This window comes from Dipodomys ordii, unplaced genomic scaffold (genome assembly GCF_000151885.1).
Source record: "Dipodomys ordii isolate 6190 unplaced genomic scaffold, Dord_2.0 Scaffold53, whole genome shotgun sequence".
NCBI classification, from domain to species: domain Eukaryota; kingdom Metazoa; phylum Chordata; class Mammalia; order Rodentia; family Heteromyidae; genus Dipodomys; species Dipodomys ordii.
Window position 1 is genome coordinate 11,401,215 of NW_012267269.1, and position 18,880 is coordinate 11,420,094.

The 18,880-nt window shown below is 40.6% G+C and overlaps 1 protein-coding gene across 3 annotated transcripts in view; it reads right to left on the reverse strand.

Annotated features, from left to right (window-relative positions):
• Positions 1–18,880, reverse strand: part of Mob3b (MOB kinase activator 3B) — a 180,904-nt gene that overhangs the window by 93,081 nt on the left and 68,943 nt on the right. For all 3 annotated transcript variants that reach the window (XM_013020822.1, XM_013020823.1, XM_013020824.1), the window contains one exon: positions 15,819–16,433. In XM_013020822.1, coding sequence (XP_012876276.1) covers positions 15,819–16,236 — 418 coding nt within the window. In that variant the 5' untranslated portion in view covers positions 16,237–16,433. The remainder of the gene's footprint in view (positions 1–15,818; positions 16,434–18,880) is intronic.

Below are 18,880 nucleotides of genomic sequence, written 5' to 3' on the forward strand. Positions count from 1 at the left end.
GGGGATTTGTTGTGGCTGTTGTTAGGTCTTTTTTGTGAACAGTAGGCACAATTCCTCTTTCCCACTGCCCACCATAAAGTTAATCTTCTGAACTTTCTCCTCAGACCATTAATCACATGGGTTTCTGTTGCACAGATTTTTAAATTGTCATCCTGCCTGCAGGTACAAAGGAATTTCTTAGTCAAGGATTAGATTTCACCTGAGACTCTTAAACCCCAAGAATTTGGCCACTGGTAATTTAGCCATTCATAAACAGGTTCCTCCACTTGTGACTTGTGACTAGGATTTTGTGCATGGCTAGAAAGACTGCCTTCTGTGGACGGAAAAAAAAATCTATCTTTTCTGAAAAAATTTTAAGTGGTTTTCCACCCTTGAAAAGTCTGTATTCACCAAGGAGGAGGTGCTAAATTACCCTACAATTTAAAAAGACACAAAAAAACTTCACATATTGTATCCAAAAAATCAAAAGTTAAACAATGTTGGGTGTTTTTTTTCCCCTTATATAACTTCAGATTTACCAGGCAGTTTTAGTTAATTGTGAGATCACACTTTGGACTTCCTTCCAAAGTTAAGCTATGGCTTAACTGCTGTATTTGAACAGAGAACCAGGAAAGAAAATGGACACAGGGAAGGAGACAGACAAATCCTCAGTTTTCACAAGAGGAAAAGTGAGTGAGAGTCTAACTCTATCAAGAGGACAGTCTTAGGCACCTTCTAGAAAGACAAGGCCTCCTTTGGGAAAGGGTACCTTGACCTCAAGTGGCTACAGAAGCTATCACAAAGAGAATAGCAGCACCCACCAATACATCTTTCTTGAACACTTTACTACAATACACATGGCTTCACAACAGGTTTCCCTGTTGTTTCCCCATCCCTTCCAGGTTCTTTCTAGTTCTCCTCTCTAGTCTGCTTTTAAAATTGTGGGATCTGGTGATTGAGGAGGTGTGAAGCTGGGAAGGTAGTGATTCTGAAATACAAAACTCTGGAGGCAGCCCCAGAGGAAGAAGAGAAAGAACATTCCTTTCCAAATGACACCAGACAAACTTAACTAAATGTATTTGTGCAGAAAAGGTCAGTGAAAGTCATGCTTTTCCCATTAAAAACTGTATACAACAGATCAACATGAGGGACAAACACAACCCCATGGACCAAGAAATTCACGGCATGCTAAAAATTCTCCCAAACTCTCTAAAACATCAGACTGATGTAACAGTCGGAACTGACTTCGTGAGTATCACGGTGTAAGGTGAAGTTCATGACAAATACACTTGTGTGTGTGTGTGTGTGTGTGTGAGAGAGAGAGAGAGAGAGAGAGAGAGAGAGAGAGAGAGAGAGAGAGAGAGAATGTATATGTGTGTGTGTTGGTCCTGGGGCTGGAACTCAGGGTCTTGAGCTCTCAGTTAGCTTCTCTGCTCAAGATTGGCACACCACCACTTGAGCATGCCTCACTTCTGGCTCTTTACTGCTTATTTGGAGATGAGAATCTCACTGCGTTGTCTACCTTGGCTAGCTTCAAATATGTATCCTCAAATCTCAGCCTCCTGAGTAGCTAAGATTACAGATATGAGACATTGGCACCTGCCAACCCAAATGCACTTTTAAGGTGGGGGGGGGGATGGGAAATGAAGATTAGCTTGGAAGAAAAGTGAAAGTTCAACATCCATTACTCAGTGTACCTCAGCAAAGTAAAAGACATCAATCAACTACTACTTACAGAAAAGTAAGGCAGGGACTGCCATACTATGACAAAAAATAATTACAGGGAAGAAAGCAACCTACTATTAACATGGCCAAAGGAAAGCTTAGGTGATCCAAGATTTCACTTCCAGTCATTTCCTTAAAACCTACTTTGATCAGCCAAACAGCTAAGAGCACTCTTCTTTCATAATTCTGTATTATTATTTTTTTACCTTCCTTCCTCCCCCCTCTCCACTTGTACTGGGCCTTATGTTTGATAGGCAAGTACTCTATCACTTGAGCCACACTCGTAAGCCATCCCTGTCTTTTTGGCAGTAGTAGAGCTTGATCTCAGGGTTCTGGGATTGCCAAGCAGTCCTTTTTGCTTTTCAGATAGCATCTCACGCTTTCACTTGGGCCACTCTTCAGACCTTCATTCTCCTATCACTGCCTCTGGAACAGCTGGTTCCAAAAGTGTGTTCTACCACATCTGACAATCTTTCCTTTTACTTTTTTTACTGACCAGAATGTCTTCCTTGTGTAGTAAAGGCAGTAATAAAGTCATAATAGGCATATTATCATGATACACTGAAATAAAAATTTTGAAGTTTTATTAAGTATTATCATATTGGTATTACTGTTTTTATTCGCCTTTTTTCCACTCTAAGTTAGAAAGCTCAAAAACAGGGAAAACATTCTTTGCTATTTTTTCCATGCTCAGCAAACCTTCCCTGTGCTTTTAACATGTAGCCATCAATAAGCCTCTTGAATTGAACTGCATCTCAGCTAAGGTTACGTATCCCTAAACCATGTCTTATAGTCAAAACAGATTCTGTCATTCACCATCCTGGTCCATAATGCAATCACTTTTTCTCTTAAGATTGCCTTTCCTTTAAGAAGAAAATCAACATTTCCTTTTAGATATTAAAAAAGATAACAGAATTTTTGTTTGGTTTCCTTTTATGGAACTGGGGATTAAACCTACAGCCTCACACACGACAGGCCTACACTCTACCCCTTGAACTGTGCCCCAGCTCCCTTGTTTGTATTTAATTTCACTAATGTTTTTTAGTATTTTTAAGTAGTTGTACAGAGGGGTTTTAATTCACCATGTTAGTTTATGAGAGAATTTTTTATATGTAATCATACTTTCTAATTTTCATTGGACCGCCCCAAAGTTTTCAGTCTTTCCCTCCAAATCCATTTGCTACTTCTGTCTGTTCTATGGAATAGCCATTACCTCACCTAAAGCAACAAGATAGTTTCCAACTGGAAGGAAGCCATGAATTAAACCACTAAAGTGGCTTAAGCCACATTAGTGGACAAGGGAAAGAAATCTCTTCACAGAAATTAGAGAGACAAAAGGTCTCTGAGATAACCCAAACTAATGCCTTTTACCTCAAAAGGAGTGGTATTGCTCTTTATCTCCATTCTTTCTCTCTACCACCCCTTCCTCCCCCTCCCCTGCCCCCGTCAGGGTGGGGCTTGAACTCAGGGCCCTGGGTGCTGTCCTGAACTTCTGCTCTCAAGGTTAGTCTACAGAGCCACTTCCAGTTTTCTGGTGGTTAACTGGAAACAAGAGTCTCACAGACTTCCTACCCAGGCTGGCTTTGAACTACAACCCTCAGATTTCAGCTTCTAAAGTAGCAAAGATTACAGGCGTAAGCCACTAGTGCCCAGCTTCCATTCTATTCGTCATAAAGCTAAGGATACAAAATACTTCCACCCTTCCAGTTAATCAAGCCTGAAACAAATTCCTGGAAGTGGAACAACTGAAGGAGGTCACACTGTGATTTGTCAAGAATTCCTGTGATTTATAGATGAAAATGAAGCATTTCCGTGCATGTTGGAGGTTCATGAGATTCTTAATTTACCATTTTAGAGTCACAGGCTACAGTGGCAAACCTGCTCAGCTAGCCAGGGCTGGCCTTTACACAGCCTGCTGAGGTCAAGCAATCTTTCTGAGTCAAGAAGTTCTTGGTTAACCCAGGGCTCCTTGGATTGAAGAAAAGAGAAAAAACACTTGAAGCACTAGCAGTTAATGTGAGCAACTTGTTGGATGGTGAAAAATACAATAGAACTGAAATGTCAATAGAACTGAAAAGTCAAGGCTCAAGGTATTAATGCACAGTCTCTGAAGACAGGATACAAAGATGCTGTGTGCCTCTTGCACCTTCCTGAAACAGGTTGATACTAAGAATGAGAGAAAATGTTTGGACTCTGTTAGGCACTTACCAGAACACCTTTGGGAGAGCAAATGCTGCCTTTTAGGTTTGTTTTTTTGTCCCCCACCCCAGATTGTCGTTTGTTCCTTTGGTAGGTTGAGCTATCATGTGCCTTTCTTTGGTAGGTTGACCTATGGTGTGCCTTTCTGTTTTGTCCTTGTCTTATGTCTTAACCTGGTAACATTGGTCACTGCACTATGCGCTTCCCAATGCGCACAGTGGTTTCCCTGTTTCCTCCTTGCTTTTTGACTCCTCAGATTTTCTTATCAATGATTCCCCCTTTCATACTCCAGTATGACAGGTGTGGTCCCACAGAGCTCTAAGCCTTTTCTCCTCTTTTGAATTCCCTCGGTGAGCTCAACTTTCCATTTACATAAAACATCCAAGACCTCTTATCTGAGCCTCAAATCCATTTGTCCACAGCCTAGTATTTCTTTCTACTTGAGTGTCTCAGAGGTCCCCCAAGCTCCATTTATCCAAATTCCCCACCTTCAGGATTCTCAGCCTCAGGTAAATGGCTCCACTCACTTGCTCAAGCTGAGAACTTAGGAGTTGTCCCGCACTCCGGTGCCTAGCTTACCTATCACCCCTTGTATCACAAACAAGTCCTTCTTAATCTCTCTGACCTGCTTGATTCTCTTTCCATTTAAGCTTAGCCTCCTATCTGGACAACTGCAGTGGATTTCAAGCCAGTATTGAGGCTAAGGACTTACCACCAACACAAAAGAGACCAAAATATAACCCTCCTTTAGCTATACTTCTTTAGCATACTGCTTATTTCAGGCTGGTTATTCGATTAAACCTCAGGCACAGGAGGAACTCTAAGTTACCTTTTATGAGAGAAATGTCCACCTATCAAGAGCACCCTCTTTCTCTGCCAGAGGAATGGGAAGATGATCAAACAGACAAGGCAGGGATGAAATCTTCATGGCCAATTATCCTGCCATGTCCTCTCAGTCAAGGCTTCCCACATCCCTTTGGTCTTTGTTTCCACAAATGATAGCATTTAAACTTGAAGTTTAAACTCTTTTTCAGACTTACTAGGGAGATTTATTTATTTCTCTAGGTTTTTCCCAACTATGGCGTGCATTATGTAATAATAAATGTAATAAACTTTGGTGTGATTTGCTTTGGCTGCTCTACTCTTTTTCTCATGGGAATTCCTATTAAAAACTACATAAGGTATTTTCCTCCCTTACTGGTCTCTGCATCTCTCCTTGTCCATTCCCAGTCTGTGGCCAGATCAATCCTACTCCGCATTCAGGTCTTAACCACAGAACCCATTTACCTCCAGACGCTTCTTGTCACTTATAGAATAAGGTTCAGATGTCTTCATGGGAATCCAACACACTTTCCTGCATAATCACCAAGGCCTTGCTGCCTTTGTGATCTCCTCATATGTCATTTTTATCCTGCTCCCTAGGCAGCATTCTCAATTGTCATTTGTTAATTTTTAGGGTATCATTTATATATATATATATATATAAATATGTGTATAATATATATGTGTGTGTGCATAAATATATATACATATATGAAAAGTAGGTTTAGGAAGAGTTAACTTGTTCCACAAAAGTAGGTCTCAAACTCTATCTTGACTTAGAATTAAAGACACGGATTTCTGAGCCACCTCCATTAGTTTCTGATTCAGAAAAATCTAAAGAGCATCTAAAAATTGTACTGCTAAAAGTTCCCAGGTAGAGCTGACACTGCTGGCCCAAGGGTCACACTGAGAAGAAATGAGCTAGATGACAAAATTAGAAAGCAGCAAGGCCTGACCTCGGTGGATGTTTTTTACTCTCTACTGCTTCTTTCTTCTATCCCTTCAGATGTCATTTGTAAATGGAACTTGTGTACTAGAAGGGCAAGAGGCAAATCCTTTCAAGATAACCATGAAGGTATTTTCATAAGTACATTTCCACTTTAAATAGGGACACACAGGAAAAATTTTCAATTTGAAGAAATGCTTTATCCTTACTAAATCTTGACCCTTTCCAGAAAGCAGGAAATTATTGATACTACTTTCATCCTATTAGTTTTGGATTTTGTGTTTGTAAAGAAAGGGGTTATTAAATTTTCACTGAATATCTTAACTGAAAGTTTGTAGCTCTGTAGTTAACAAGTCTGTATTCTAAGTCTAAATCAACCATTACTTCTGAAGGTGTCTTCGGGAGAAGAATCTTCTTCTGAAGTAAGGACGTCAGGTCTGGCTGGCGCCATATTGGGTGGATTATAGGTCTGGCATCTTGTCTTCATGCTGAGAGAAGGAAAACACCACCACCTCCTCAATCACCTGCCTCCCAGGAAATGGGCAAGCCCGGACCCCTGGAGGCAGGGGCAGCACTTGGCTGATAGGTTACTGAATCTGTCAGTCTAGCGCTTGGGACTGGGAATTTCCTGAGGATCTGCCCCTTCGCCAACCTATTTAGGCCCAGACCAGCCTCGCCAGGGGACACCATGCCATGTGTGTCTCTATGATCGTGTCCTGTGTCCTGTCTCCTGGCTCATCTCTGGTCATCACGGCATCCCAATTCAGCTCTCCATTGGAGCTGAATCGGCCTTTTGGTATTGTTTTTGTTCTTTCTTTCCTCTTTAGCATGTTTCCTACTGTGTGAAATGTAATTGCATGCTGCAGGCCTTTGTAACAACTGGTGGCCTGCAGCCTGTTAACTGTGTAATAAAGACTCCAATGTTCTATATTTTAAAATGTGGCTTCTGGGATGATTTACCTTACAACACTTCTTCTTCTTAATAATAATAATAAACCAGGCTTCTCTGAAGATTAGAGAAAGATATAATAAAAGATATAATAAAAGTTACTAAACTGGTTTATACAGAGTATACAATATATGTTAGTTAATATAATTATCACTGTATTTTAAACTTCAAGATTGCTGTCTTTCGTTAAAAAATAGATTCTGCTACTTTTAGCTGCCATTCAACTATTGATTAACTGACATCCTAATGAATGTCCCAAATTTGATTTTCCTGAAGTAACTGTAACATTATAACCTAACCATAAGTTTTCTGGAAAACAAATGAACAGAAAATATTTTAGGCAAAATTCTCATTTAGAGTATAACTCAGAGGTGTTCTGTTTCTGTAACACTATGAGGAGGGAATTAAAGTAACATTTATTCAGCACTTTCTCCTCTTACAGGACCACGCTGAGGGCTATATATGTATTATGTCACTTAATTCTCTCAATTTTGCAAAGAGCATAGTATTATTATTATTAACATCATTATTATTATCATTAATACTACTACTACTACCACACTATTCAGATGGACAGACTCAGAGATGTTTGGGGCTTGCCAAGATTTCAGAGCACATAAGGGAAGATGATTTGAACTAGAACTGAAGACAAGGCCTTCTTAACTGTCACACGGTTTCTGGAAAACAGAAATAAAGTGAATAGTTACCCTATGTGCTGTGATAGGTACAATTTCATAGGGACCTACTGCCTTTTGTTGTCCTATTTGATCACATTTCTCTTTAGAAATATGGAAATATAGATGTCCTCAGCAGTGGGCTTTTTCTTCTCTGCTTTTGGATAGCCAAATATGAAAGGCATACCTGAAGGCCAGCCACTAACAGGTGGCTATTTCATACCACAACCGTCAACAATAATCTCCTCTCTGCTCCTGCAGCTGTGGTAGGATTCCTTGCCTGACCCAGGCAATCAAAGTGGTAATGAAGGAAGTCATACACAAGCAATTCTTAGTGACCCGTGGATGCAGAAATCCCTTTATACTATCTCATGTGGTGCTATCACGAGGCATCAGGGTTCCATCATTTTAGCTGGATATAGAAGCCAGGCAGAAATGGCTGTTGACAGTAGATTGCTGGAGGACATGACACAGAAAATGAGCAATAAATTAAACCACTAAGTATGGGCTGGAGCTTCTCCCATAGATCATCACTGCTCTCCACTGCTGCTCACGGGAATGGATGGTGAGAAGCAGCAACATCTTTTACCTCATGAACTAAAAAATCTAGTTTGGCTCCTTAGGAGGACAAACTTTATAATTCCCAGAAGTATGAACTAAGGACCAATTAGTCACATCACTAAAAGGAGTATGTACATAATAGAAGGATTCTTGCCAAGCTTTCTTACATATTAAACTCTCTTTGAGAAATGAAAATACCGAGCCCAGTGATTTAAAAAAAAAAAAAAAGCAACTCAATGGTAGGAAACAGCATGGGTTCTTTAATATGAATATGTGGCATTCATCCATCAATGTACACCAGATTTCTATTTTGTGCAGTCATTTGTAGGCTGGGTGCAGTCTTGAGTAGTAGCCACAGTAGGCCTCACATGTTGTACCCATAGAATATCATCTGAAGTCCCAGGATGGCTAACTGTCAAAGCTAAGCACAGCCATTTCAGACCACAAATGTTTAACCTTTCTTCCCCTGGTTCCAACTGCATGGACAAATGTTTGATATAATTGCAGATTTTTATCCTAGGTCCTTCTGTTTCTCATTTTCAATTCACCAAGGAGTCTATCGTTATCACACTGAGACTGTGTGGTATTGAAGGAACTAGCATTTCAAGCGTATTAGTTCTAAGTCCCAACATGATGCCAGGTGTTGTACACACAGAATGTTATTTAATACTCTCAACAATCCCAAAGAGTAGGCACATGCATTTTGCAGACAAGAAAACAGACACAGAGAGACTGACATTTGCCACTAAAAGCTGATCATAGGATTCAAGCTCAAGTCTTACAGAGACTAATGCATTGCTTCAACTACCCTACTGCATATTGGCTCATCTTTCCAGAAAGTCCATTCTATGTGAAGGAAAATGAAGATAGAACTATCGATCAGAATTCAAAATTAGCATGAGATTTTAGCATAAGGCTAAAACACCAGAAAGACCCTGCCTATTTCGAGGTAACACATTGCTAGATCTACAAAGGTATTTTTGGAAAAAAACAAAACAAAACAACAAAAAAAACCTTCCACAGGTAGAGGTCTAAGGCAGGCTAATAATTTGGCCTTCTATCGAAATGACACTAATATGTAATCTATACACGATTTAAGGAGGAAATGGAACACTGCTAGCAAGCAGAAAGAGTTTTCTAGGGTCAAGGCCTTGCTGGTATGTCTTTTTAGACTTGAGGTTGAACCAGCCTGACTCTACAAGTACCACCGGACCTCACAATACAGTCTTTGTTGATGTCTTGGTTACAACCAGGCAGCTACTAATGGGGTAAAAACAGCAGATACCCCTGTACCCATTCAATGAAGGCCTTTTCTTCAAGGTCTTTGGCCTCTACTGACTATCACATATCTCATTCCCTTTCCCAGCTGGCACTGAGAGGTTAACAGCTGTCATCTGAGATACAGGCCTATTAAAATTGCATAGCACAGGTAATGGAGAACTCAGTGCAGGTCAGGACAGCAAGTAATCTGCTTTAACTTCCAAGGCAGCCTCCAGGTCCTCTGCGATCCCTGTCTCTGTACCTTTCCTCCGTGCTGAGCACACTGGAGTACCTTTTCAGAGCTCTCTCTTGGGATTCGTTGAGCAGAAGTGGTTATTGAATACTCTCCTCCTAAACTCAGCCATCAAGTCAGTGTAGCATTGGTTCACTATGTGGGGCACTTGCAAGGGTGTGGACTCAAATGTCTCTGTGTTTCCTATCAAGGGTCCATCAAACAAACTCAGAAGTATCAGAATCTACAGGTGGCAAGTGTTGAAAAGAAATAGTCAATTGAGTTCAACACTAATAAGGACCCTGTATAATTTGCATCGGAGGCAGGACTGTGGCTATTTTCCAATTCTTCCCATAACTGGTGGCTCTTCCTAAGGCCTCTCTTAGACATGATTTAATGATTGATATGACTGATCAAGTTGTAAATCAAGGATGCTGCGGATTCTAGGTTAAAACCTCCTGTAGGTTGAGACTGCTGAGAATGAGCTTTGGCGTCAGACTACCTGGGGAGGTAATCTCACGTTGGACCAACCATGGTCTATGCTCTGTTTCTGTGATACTAAGCAAGCTAATATTTTTTTGAATTTGGGTTTTCCTATCTATGAAATGGAAACCTTACTATCTGCCTTATTTACTTGTTTGACAGGGTAGCTGACAGAGTGCCCATGAAGTGTTAACTGGTAGGTGTTCATATCACCTTCCTGACTTAGGAAACCAAACAGTTCACCAGACCCCAAAGGTAAATGCCTTAGAAACACTGGTCAGTCCACCAGGCTATTTAGAGAAAAGGGACACCATTGCAGGAAGGGAATAGCCTTCTACTCAAGGACAGTAACTCTGTCTGTTTTCCTTTCTCCATAACTAAGATAGGATCTGCTCCCAAGCAAGTGTGCACCACTCACTGAATGGATGGCAGTCACAGGCAGCTGTGGAAGCCAATAGTTTTCACAAGGACAAGGCATCTTCTGCACAATCCTAGATTACAGCCTGGACACCTTTCTCAGGCATTTCAGTGATGATTTTTTTTCCAAAAGGAGAAAAAAAACCTGGAGCTAGAAGTATGGCTCAAATGGTAGAGCACCTGCCTTGCAAACTTAAGGCCCTGAATTCAAACCCATCTTGCACAATGAACAAATGAAAACAAGCAAAAACCCCTCAAAGAAACAAAAATAAAGGAAAACCTTCATACAGAACCCAAAGGAGCAAAAACCAGAAAATGTGGATATATATTCATCTAGAAAAAAATGTCAGACTTATGAAATGTTCTCCATCCAAAACATCCTCCTAAAACCATAGCCAACCCTCCAGTCACATGAAGGAAAATGTGAAGTAATTACCATGGTATGAAAGACAGTTTAAAGGGGTATAGTTTTTTGGCCAATCAAGTTAAAACTCTTATCTCCTAAATTATGTATTACCCTGAGAAAGTTTCTGAGCTTATTTGAATGACAGCTGCCTGGTTGGTAAAATGAAATAGTAACATTTGTACTTCATTGAGTTGTTTGAGAATAAAGAAGGAATAACAGTGGCAGACACAGTGCCTGGCATTTAGCAGGCTCCAGAGATGTGAGCTTGCTTCTTTCCTTCCTTTATCCCATCTTTCCTGCCCTGAGTCCCAGTTATTCTTAAACCTCACAAATAGGTGAGATCATGGGATTGTGTTTTGTATGTTCTTATTCTTCCTTTCCGAAGATTTTCAAAACATGAGTCACAGGAGTTCTAAATTTTCTCCTCATTTTCTTTACCATGAGTATGAAGTCTAAAATATTAAATCCTATTATGTAAAAGGAAGCAGAAAAGTTTAGGGCTAGAGCATTAAAAGTATTGCAATTAGAAAGACAATCGAATTCCTTTTTTAATCTAAATTTCTCTGTCTTTCTGTCTTGGCTGTTCTGTCTAAAGGTGGTTAAAGAGGTAGAATCAAGCAGAGCGACAGTGACTCACACCTGTCATTCTAGCTACCTGCAATTCTCAGGAGGTTGAGATCTGAGGATTAAAGTGCAAAGCCAGCACAGGTAGGAAAATCTGTGGAGACTCTTATCTCCAATTAACCAGCAAAGAAACAGAAATGGAGGTGTGGTTCTATCGTGAATGTCATCCCTGAATGCTGTCCCAGAGACAGAACCCAGGCCTTGGTGTATGCCAGAAGTGTTCCAGAAAGCTGGAACAACAAAGAGTCAGATGTAGATCTGTGGCTCAAGTCATAGAGTGATAGGTTTTGAGCAAAAAAAGTTAAGGGACATTACCTGAGTTTAAGCTTTGGTACACACACACACACACACACACACACAGATGTATAATCAAAGAGGGACTGGTCCTTGGCTTCCATAGGGACATCTGTTGGGTTGCTAACAAAGCAAGCTGGGCAGGTCAGAGAGAGTGTAGAAGGTTATGGTTTACAAGGGAGCCACATATGTTTGGTATTTTCCCATCTGAGAAAGTTGACTTCTAGAATAGAACAGCCTCCTAGTTAAACTTGAATCTAGCGACAGATGAAAGGCTTTCCTTTAGTCAGTGTTCCTATAGTAGAGATCAACAGCTGTTTATATCCTTGAATACCTGAGGGTAAAGCCTTCACATCTGTCACTGGTTCTATTCCCTCAGATCGTGGTAAGGAGGAGGTAAAGTTTAGGAACACAGAAATATGCCCAGGATTCAAAGCTGTAATGCTAAGCAGATCTTTCCATGTCTCATCCTCACAGGATCTGCTAGCTGCCTAGAATTCTTCTTTCATTTTGTCCTGACAGACATCTTGATCCTTTCTATGATAATGACTTGTGACAGGACAAAGATCAAAAGGAAGGAAAAGTAGGCTAGAATCAGCAGGAGGAGGTGGAGAAAATAAAATGCAGAGAGAAAGCGACTCCTAAAAATAAGTCTTCCAAAAGCCGGCATCAGTAAAATCTAAGAAAAGACTACAGAGGTGAGCAGATGAAGAGTTTCCTATAGGGATGGTAGATGAGGGTGATTTTTACTGGCCCCTAACATTTCACTTTGACAAAAAGTTAGATGCCATGAAGCCTGTGGAAAAAGATGCAGGGAAGAGCCTATCCATCCATCCAAAAACTTATAAAACATCCAGACTGGACGTAACGCTTAATATTCAAGTGCCATTCTGTAGCTTTAAGAAAGGTGAAAGCTTTCACAGAAAATTCATTATAGAAATGGGTGATTACAGATTGAGACAACATGGATAAAACCATGGTGAGAAAGCTGATTGTGAGGAAATGAAATTCACTCTGGGTGGTTACAGTAAACAGAAGCACGCGTAGAGGGTGTTTATTAAAACTAAAGGCTCATAAAGAGCTCAAACAACTCAGTCATAAAAGAAACTCAATTAAATAATGGGCAAAGGATTTGAACTGCATTTCTCAAAAGAAGACATGCAAATGACCAACAGGATAACTGGATAAAGAAAATGTGGCATAGAAACATAATAAAACACTATTTGGCCTTTTTTAAAAAAGGAAATGCTGTCATTTGCAACAGTGTGCATGAAGCTGAGGCACATTATGCTATGTGAAATATGCCATGCATAGAACAAAAGTTCTACGTGATCTCATGTGGGATCTAAAAAAAAAAAAATGGAATTCAGTAGAGTAGAATAGGAATTGCCAGGGGCTAGTAAGATGTTGGCCAAAGAGTTCCAAATTTCAGCTGGATAAAAGAGAGAAAAACTAGAGATTATACAACAGTGTGAGTACAGTTTTGTTTGCTTTTAAAGTGCAGATTCTAGGTCCCACTGAAGTTAAGGAGGTCAGGTTTGGCTGGCGCCATATTGGCTACATGGTGAATTGTAAGGTCTGGCATCTTGTCTTCATGCTGGGGGAAGGAAACACCCCATCTCCCAGGTAATGGTGTGCTCAGATCTCTGAAGGCAGGGGCAGGCACTTACTTGGCTGACAGGTTACTGAATCAGTCCAGTGCCCGGGACTGGGAATTTCCTGTGGATCTGTCCCCGTGCTGACCTATTTAGGCCAGGACCAGCCTAGCCACCATTATGCCATGCCACATGTATCTCTGTGGTCGTGTCCTGTGTCCTGTCTCCTGCTTGCCTCCAGTCATCATGGAGTCCCAATTCAGCTTTCCAATGAAGCTGAATTGGCTTGTTGGTATTGTTTTTCTTATTTCTTTCCTCTTTAGCATGTTTCTTAGCTGTGTTAACATGTATTTGCGTGCTGCAGGCCTTTGTAACAACTGGCTGCCTGCAGCCTGTTAACTGTATAATAAAGACTTCAGTATTCTATATTTCAAATGTGGTTTCTGGGATGGTTCATCTTACAACACCACCTAAGAGATTCTAATTCAATTGTTAAAGGGATTTTCATTTTGAACAAAGGCCTAAGTAATTCTCTCTCTTTCATACACACACACACACACACACACACACACACACACACACAATTCTCCACAGCATAACATTTCCCAAAAGCTACTAATGGCATTTTATTTTTAAAAAAAAGGGAAAAAGAAAAGGTACCAGGGTCAAATTAGGAAACACCACATAGTAAAACATTCTCTTCTTAGAAATTCATAAAATGCACATTGGCACATTAAAGTCCTGTGGTAAAGAAATCAACTTCACTCAGCATTTTCCAAACTTATTTTTCCATGGAGGGAGGAGAATCCCATGAAAGATCTCTCAGAATACTAGTGTCCTACAAAGTACAGATTGGGCAGACTTGAAAAGGAAGTTTAGCTTGTTCCTTGAACATGTCAAATAACTAAAGAAATGTCTAGGAAAAAAAAATCAAGCCATTTTCTCTGGAAGACCAGAAGGCATCCACTAATTTCCTCTGAGCAAAGTCTAAAGCTACCTATAATGCCCTGTTTTCCAAGCAGAAGGCCAAAATTGCCTCACTCCTAAGTAACACATAGAGTGCAATGCTGAGATCTCTGGTCAGTCAACTCTACGTAAAACCATAGCTGCCAGAGAGCAGGAGCCCAGGGTTCCAAGCATCCAAGGACAGACACAGAGGAAAGCAGAGAGAAGGTATTCTTGCTCATGTTTATTTATCTTTATTGCTATCATATGTTCTGTGCAGGGCACTGGCAGTTACTTGTAAGATTTCTGGAAAAAGAAAAAAAAATCCTTCTAGTACCAAAATAGCTTTTGACAGCTAATGAAAGAGTAAAAAAAAAAAAAAAGACAAGGACCAAAGGAATTCCCACTTTCTTGGAGGTACTTTACATATGCCCAGGAGAGTTTCTGAGACCAGCTATATTCCTTTGGGAGCCCTACCTCACACCACATTTCCTTCCTGTTAACAAGGGATGGGAGAGGGAAGGAACAGAGGAAACAGGACACGCCAAGATAACACAAGGATTCTGACAAATTTTGTGTGCTAAATATTTCAAGATGTACTATACTGCACCAATCAATTTATATTCTTTTTTTCTGTTGTAAACTTAATTATTTCCATGTGCCCCTTCTCAACTTACCATATGTCACCTGAAGACACGCCCCTCTCCTCATCTAAAGGTGATTTCAACAATGTTTCACATACTCTTAGCTGGCCAGCCTAGAGCTTTTAAAGAAGGCTTGTCTATAGCACAGTATTTCCTCAGTCATTCCACAAATATTCTGAGCACTCATACAGAATGCAGGCACTGTGCTAGGCACTGGAGATTCAATAGTGGAAATAAGGGATTGCTCATTTCTATTGACCTTTGGCCATAAAACAATGAATCCTAAATTCATCCTGTCAGTGCATAGGAAATCCAGTGGCTGGCAGCATAAAGAAATGTAAGAGGTAGAAAAGGTCTGGTCCTTTCCTTTGTGGTTGCTGGCCTACAACATAAAGCAAACCAAAGCATTTGCATTTCAAATGTTCCAGTAGGTTTAGCAGCTCTTTGAGAGTCAGAGTTAACCATGAAGCCTGGAATTAATAACCAGAGAGGGAGAGAGAGATGGGGGGGAATGATGCTAGGATTTTTTTAATCACCCTAGAATTCAAACCCCCATAACAATCCATAGATTCCCATATAGGAACTTCTTACTTCTGAAAGAGAGATGCTACCAATAAGTACATCACAATCAATACACCTTAATTCATCAATTAGCAAATAAATAAGTGTGTATATACATATATAATTTTATTTATTTATATTTATATATAACTTCCAACCCCCTCCCAGTTATCCTGAAGAGACAGACAGACATAGACCTTAGTCCTAAGAAATCCAACAAAAGCAAATCTATATCCCAAGCATCAGGTACATGCCCCATTGGGGTCCATTAAAGTATTCACAAGCAGTTTACAAATGACGGTTTTTTTTTCCATTTCAATGCAGTTCTTAGCTATGAAGAAAGAAATTGCATGTATGCAACTGGCAGAATTTAGGGAAATATTAACATAGGTGCTATCCAGCACTTAAAGGGATTCTAGCCATTCGGGATCACCTTCTGCAAACCTTTTGAGCTTGGTTGGGGGTGATGAAGGGTATAGGTATGACTGAAAACAAAACTTACCCACACAGGTGGGGAAAATGTCCTCGTTATTGATCTGAACCTCAATCCAATCCATCAGAAGATTCATGTACTGGGGGGCTGGCAGTGCAGTCGGTTTCTTATACTTGAGGTCATCTTGCCACCGATACTCATACTTAGGGCCCCCGGACATCACAGGGCAGGTCTGCTCTGTGCAGAACTCACAGATGGTGCCATAGATGAGGTTGATCCGATTGAAGAAGTCCACCACATGCACTGCCACCCAGTCATTCTGATCCTCCCCACTGGGCAGCTGCACAGCCGCCTTCAAGTCCACCCCTGAGTTGAGGGATGCCTGAGCCCTCTTGTGCAGCTCAAACCTCTGTGTGCCAGGTTCAAATTTTCTCTTGGGCCGGAAGGTCTTGTCCTTGTTGAACACCTGTTTCAGGGCTATGGACATGATCTCCTCCTTTTCTTCCTTTCTTTTGCAGGAAGCAAAAAGGCACTTGGAACTTTTCAATGAGAGATCACAGCTCAATAGAGTTTTCCACTGCCAGCCCTCGGGCCCCAGTCTTTCGACCTGCAGCTTTTAATGTCTTTTAAACTGCCCCTTCCATCTTCTTCCTGAAAGATCTCCAAGGGAACCTCATGTTCCTCCTAAAGGCAGAAGAGAAAAGGGAACTGGTGAATGTTTAGTTTGTGTTTAAGAAATGACAAAGGTTTAAGCTAGATTTCCACCTTGCAGTCCTGGCTGTGCCATTCTCTTCCAGGTAAATACATATGGAGTTTAAACCATTGTCCTGCAAACCTGCATTGGGTTGTCTGAGCCATGCAAATGAAGAAAAGCCATCATACTTGCTTTCAGTATAGCCACTGTCAAATCTCTGCTGGCTCTGATTGTAGGCTGATTGTAAGCTCTCGACGAAGTGCTATAGATGAATGTTGGCCAATTTTCCAATCTTATGCCATGTATGATTAGTGCTCCCCCTCGGTGAGTAAGTGTAGCATAGGACCAACCCCTGCTCTTGTAGCCCCAGAGATGATGGGGGCAGGGGCTGACACAGCAGGGTCACAATGAGAATCCGAAACAGCTTTTGTTAGAGATGATTCAACGAACAATCCTATATGGACTCTTCCTGTATGGACCTTTTGCAGTAAAGCTGTATGGATCTTGTGCAGTAAAGTTGAGAAAGCTGGTGAAAGAGAGAGAAGAGAGAGACAGAGGAGAGAGAGAGAGAGAGAGAGAGAGAGAGACAGACAGACAGGCAGAGACAGAGATAGACAAGAGAAGGAGAAGGAGAAGGGAGGAAAAGGGAGAGAAGGAAAGAAGAGGAAGTGGTGAAGAGAGGAGAGAAAGGAAAGAAAAGGAGGGAAAGAAAGGGACAGGGAGGGAAGGGAGGAGAGGGAAGAAAGGAAAAGTGGTAGTGTGAGCAATGACTGCTGATATCCAGGGAAAAACGATGAGAGCCCTAGTGGAAATAGGGAGAGAAAATCAAGAGGAAAAAGTTTCTTTTTGAAATCCTTCTTGAAGTCAAGCTGTACTACTTTTGGGATCCATTCATTTCTTTCCTGAATTATTCAAGTAACACTGATTATTTTACTTCAGATAATTTGAATGAATGGGTTCGGTTCCTTTCCCGAAGATCCCTAACTGTGATAGAATTTGTTACCTCTATAATAGGTCAATCTTGATGTCCTTAATATCATTCCCTAGGTAACATTTTGAAACAGAGTTGTCTAATAGAGCTTTCTGTGGCACTTCAAATACTCTGTACTCCTTGTACACATGTGACTACTAGCCACATGTGACTTATGAGTACTTGATGTGGTCAGTCTGATGAAAGAACTGGATTTAACATTCTATTTCATTTTATTTGATTTGGGCTTAAATAGCCACACATTCCTAGTGGCTGCCATTGGAAAACGCCACCTTGAAGGTTTAAATATTCTCTAATACCTTATTTGAACTTCACAGAAGTGTGGTGGAGTTTGTAGACTTACAATAGGTACAGAAGACTTACAGCAAGTATGACTTCCCCTAGATCTCTAAGAATACAATTACTTGCCTAGTAAAATATGATAGCTGCAGTGGTGCAGTTGTTGCAATCCAGTTTGTTGACCTTTAGCAAATGCTTTCACCCTATGGTCTTATATTTTGAAAAGTACCGCCTTTCAAACTATCTTTCCTGCTGGTTCATCAAGGTTTGCCCCTTTCCTCTTCTCTCCCTACACCCACCCCCGTCCTCTGGTGGACTGGGATTCAAATTCAGATCCTTGTGCTTGCTAGCCAGGTACTTTGCCACTTCAGCCACACCCCCAACATTTTTGGCTTTAGTCAGTTTTCAGATAATGTCTCACAGTTTTCCTCCATCTTTACTTCCCAAGTAGCTAGAATTACGACATATAATGTACATGTCCCATGAGTATCCTTTTACCCAGAACTTCATCTCTATTTTTATACACCTGTCTTCCAAATTGCTTTGGTGACAATTCAAATATTCTATATAGAGAGTGACTGTATCCTGTGACCTTGCACAGGAGATAAATGACCCACTGAGGACAAACTCTAACCAAGTGAGTCAACAGCTAAGGCCAAATGCAGGATAACCATGATGGGGTGTGTTTAAAAGTACTTGGGCTACAAAAAAATAAAATATTTAGGAATTAACCTAACCAAAGATGTAAAAGAACTATTTAATGAGAACTATAAAAAGTTAAAGAAAGAAATTTCAGAAGACACTAGGAAATGGAAAGACCTCCCATGCTCCTGGATAGGCCGACTTAATATAGTAAAGTTGGTAATACTTCCAAAACTAATATACAAATTCAATGCAATTCCTATTAAAATCCCAATGATGTACATCACTGAAATACAGAAAACAGTCCAAAAATTTATATGGAACAACAAAAGACCTAGAATAGCCAAAACAATTCTAGGGGATAAAGACAATATGGGAGGGCTATCCATGCCGAACTTCAAACTGTATTACAGAGCTATAATAACAAAGACAGCATGGTACTGGCACAAAAACAGACCCGAACACCAATGGAACAGAATAGAAGATCCAGAAATAAATCCACAGGCCTACAGCCAGCTGATATTC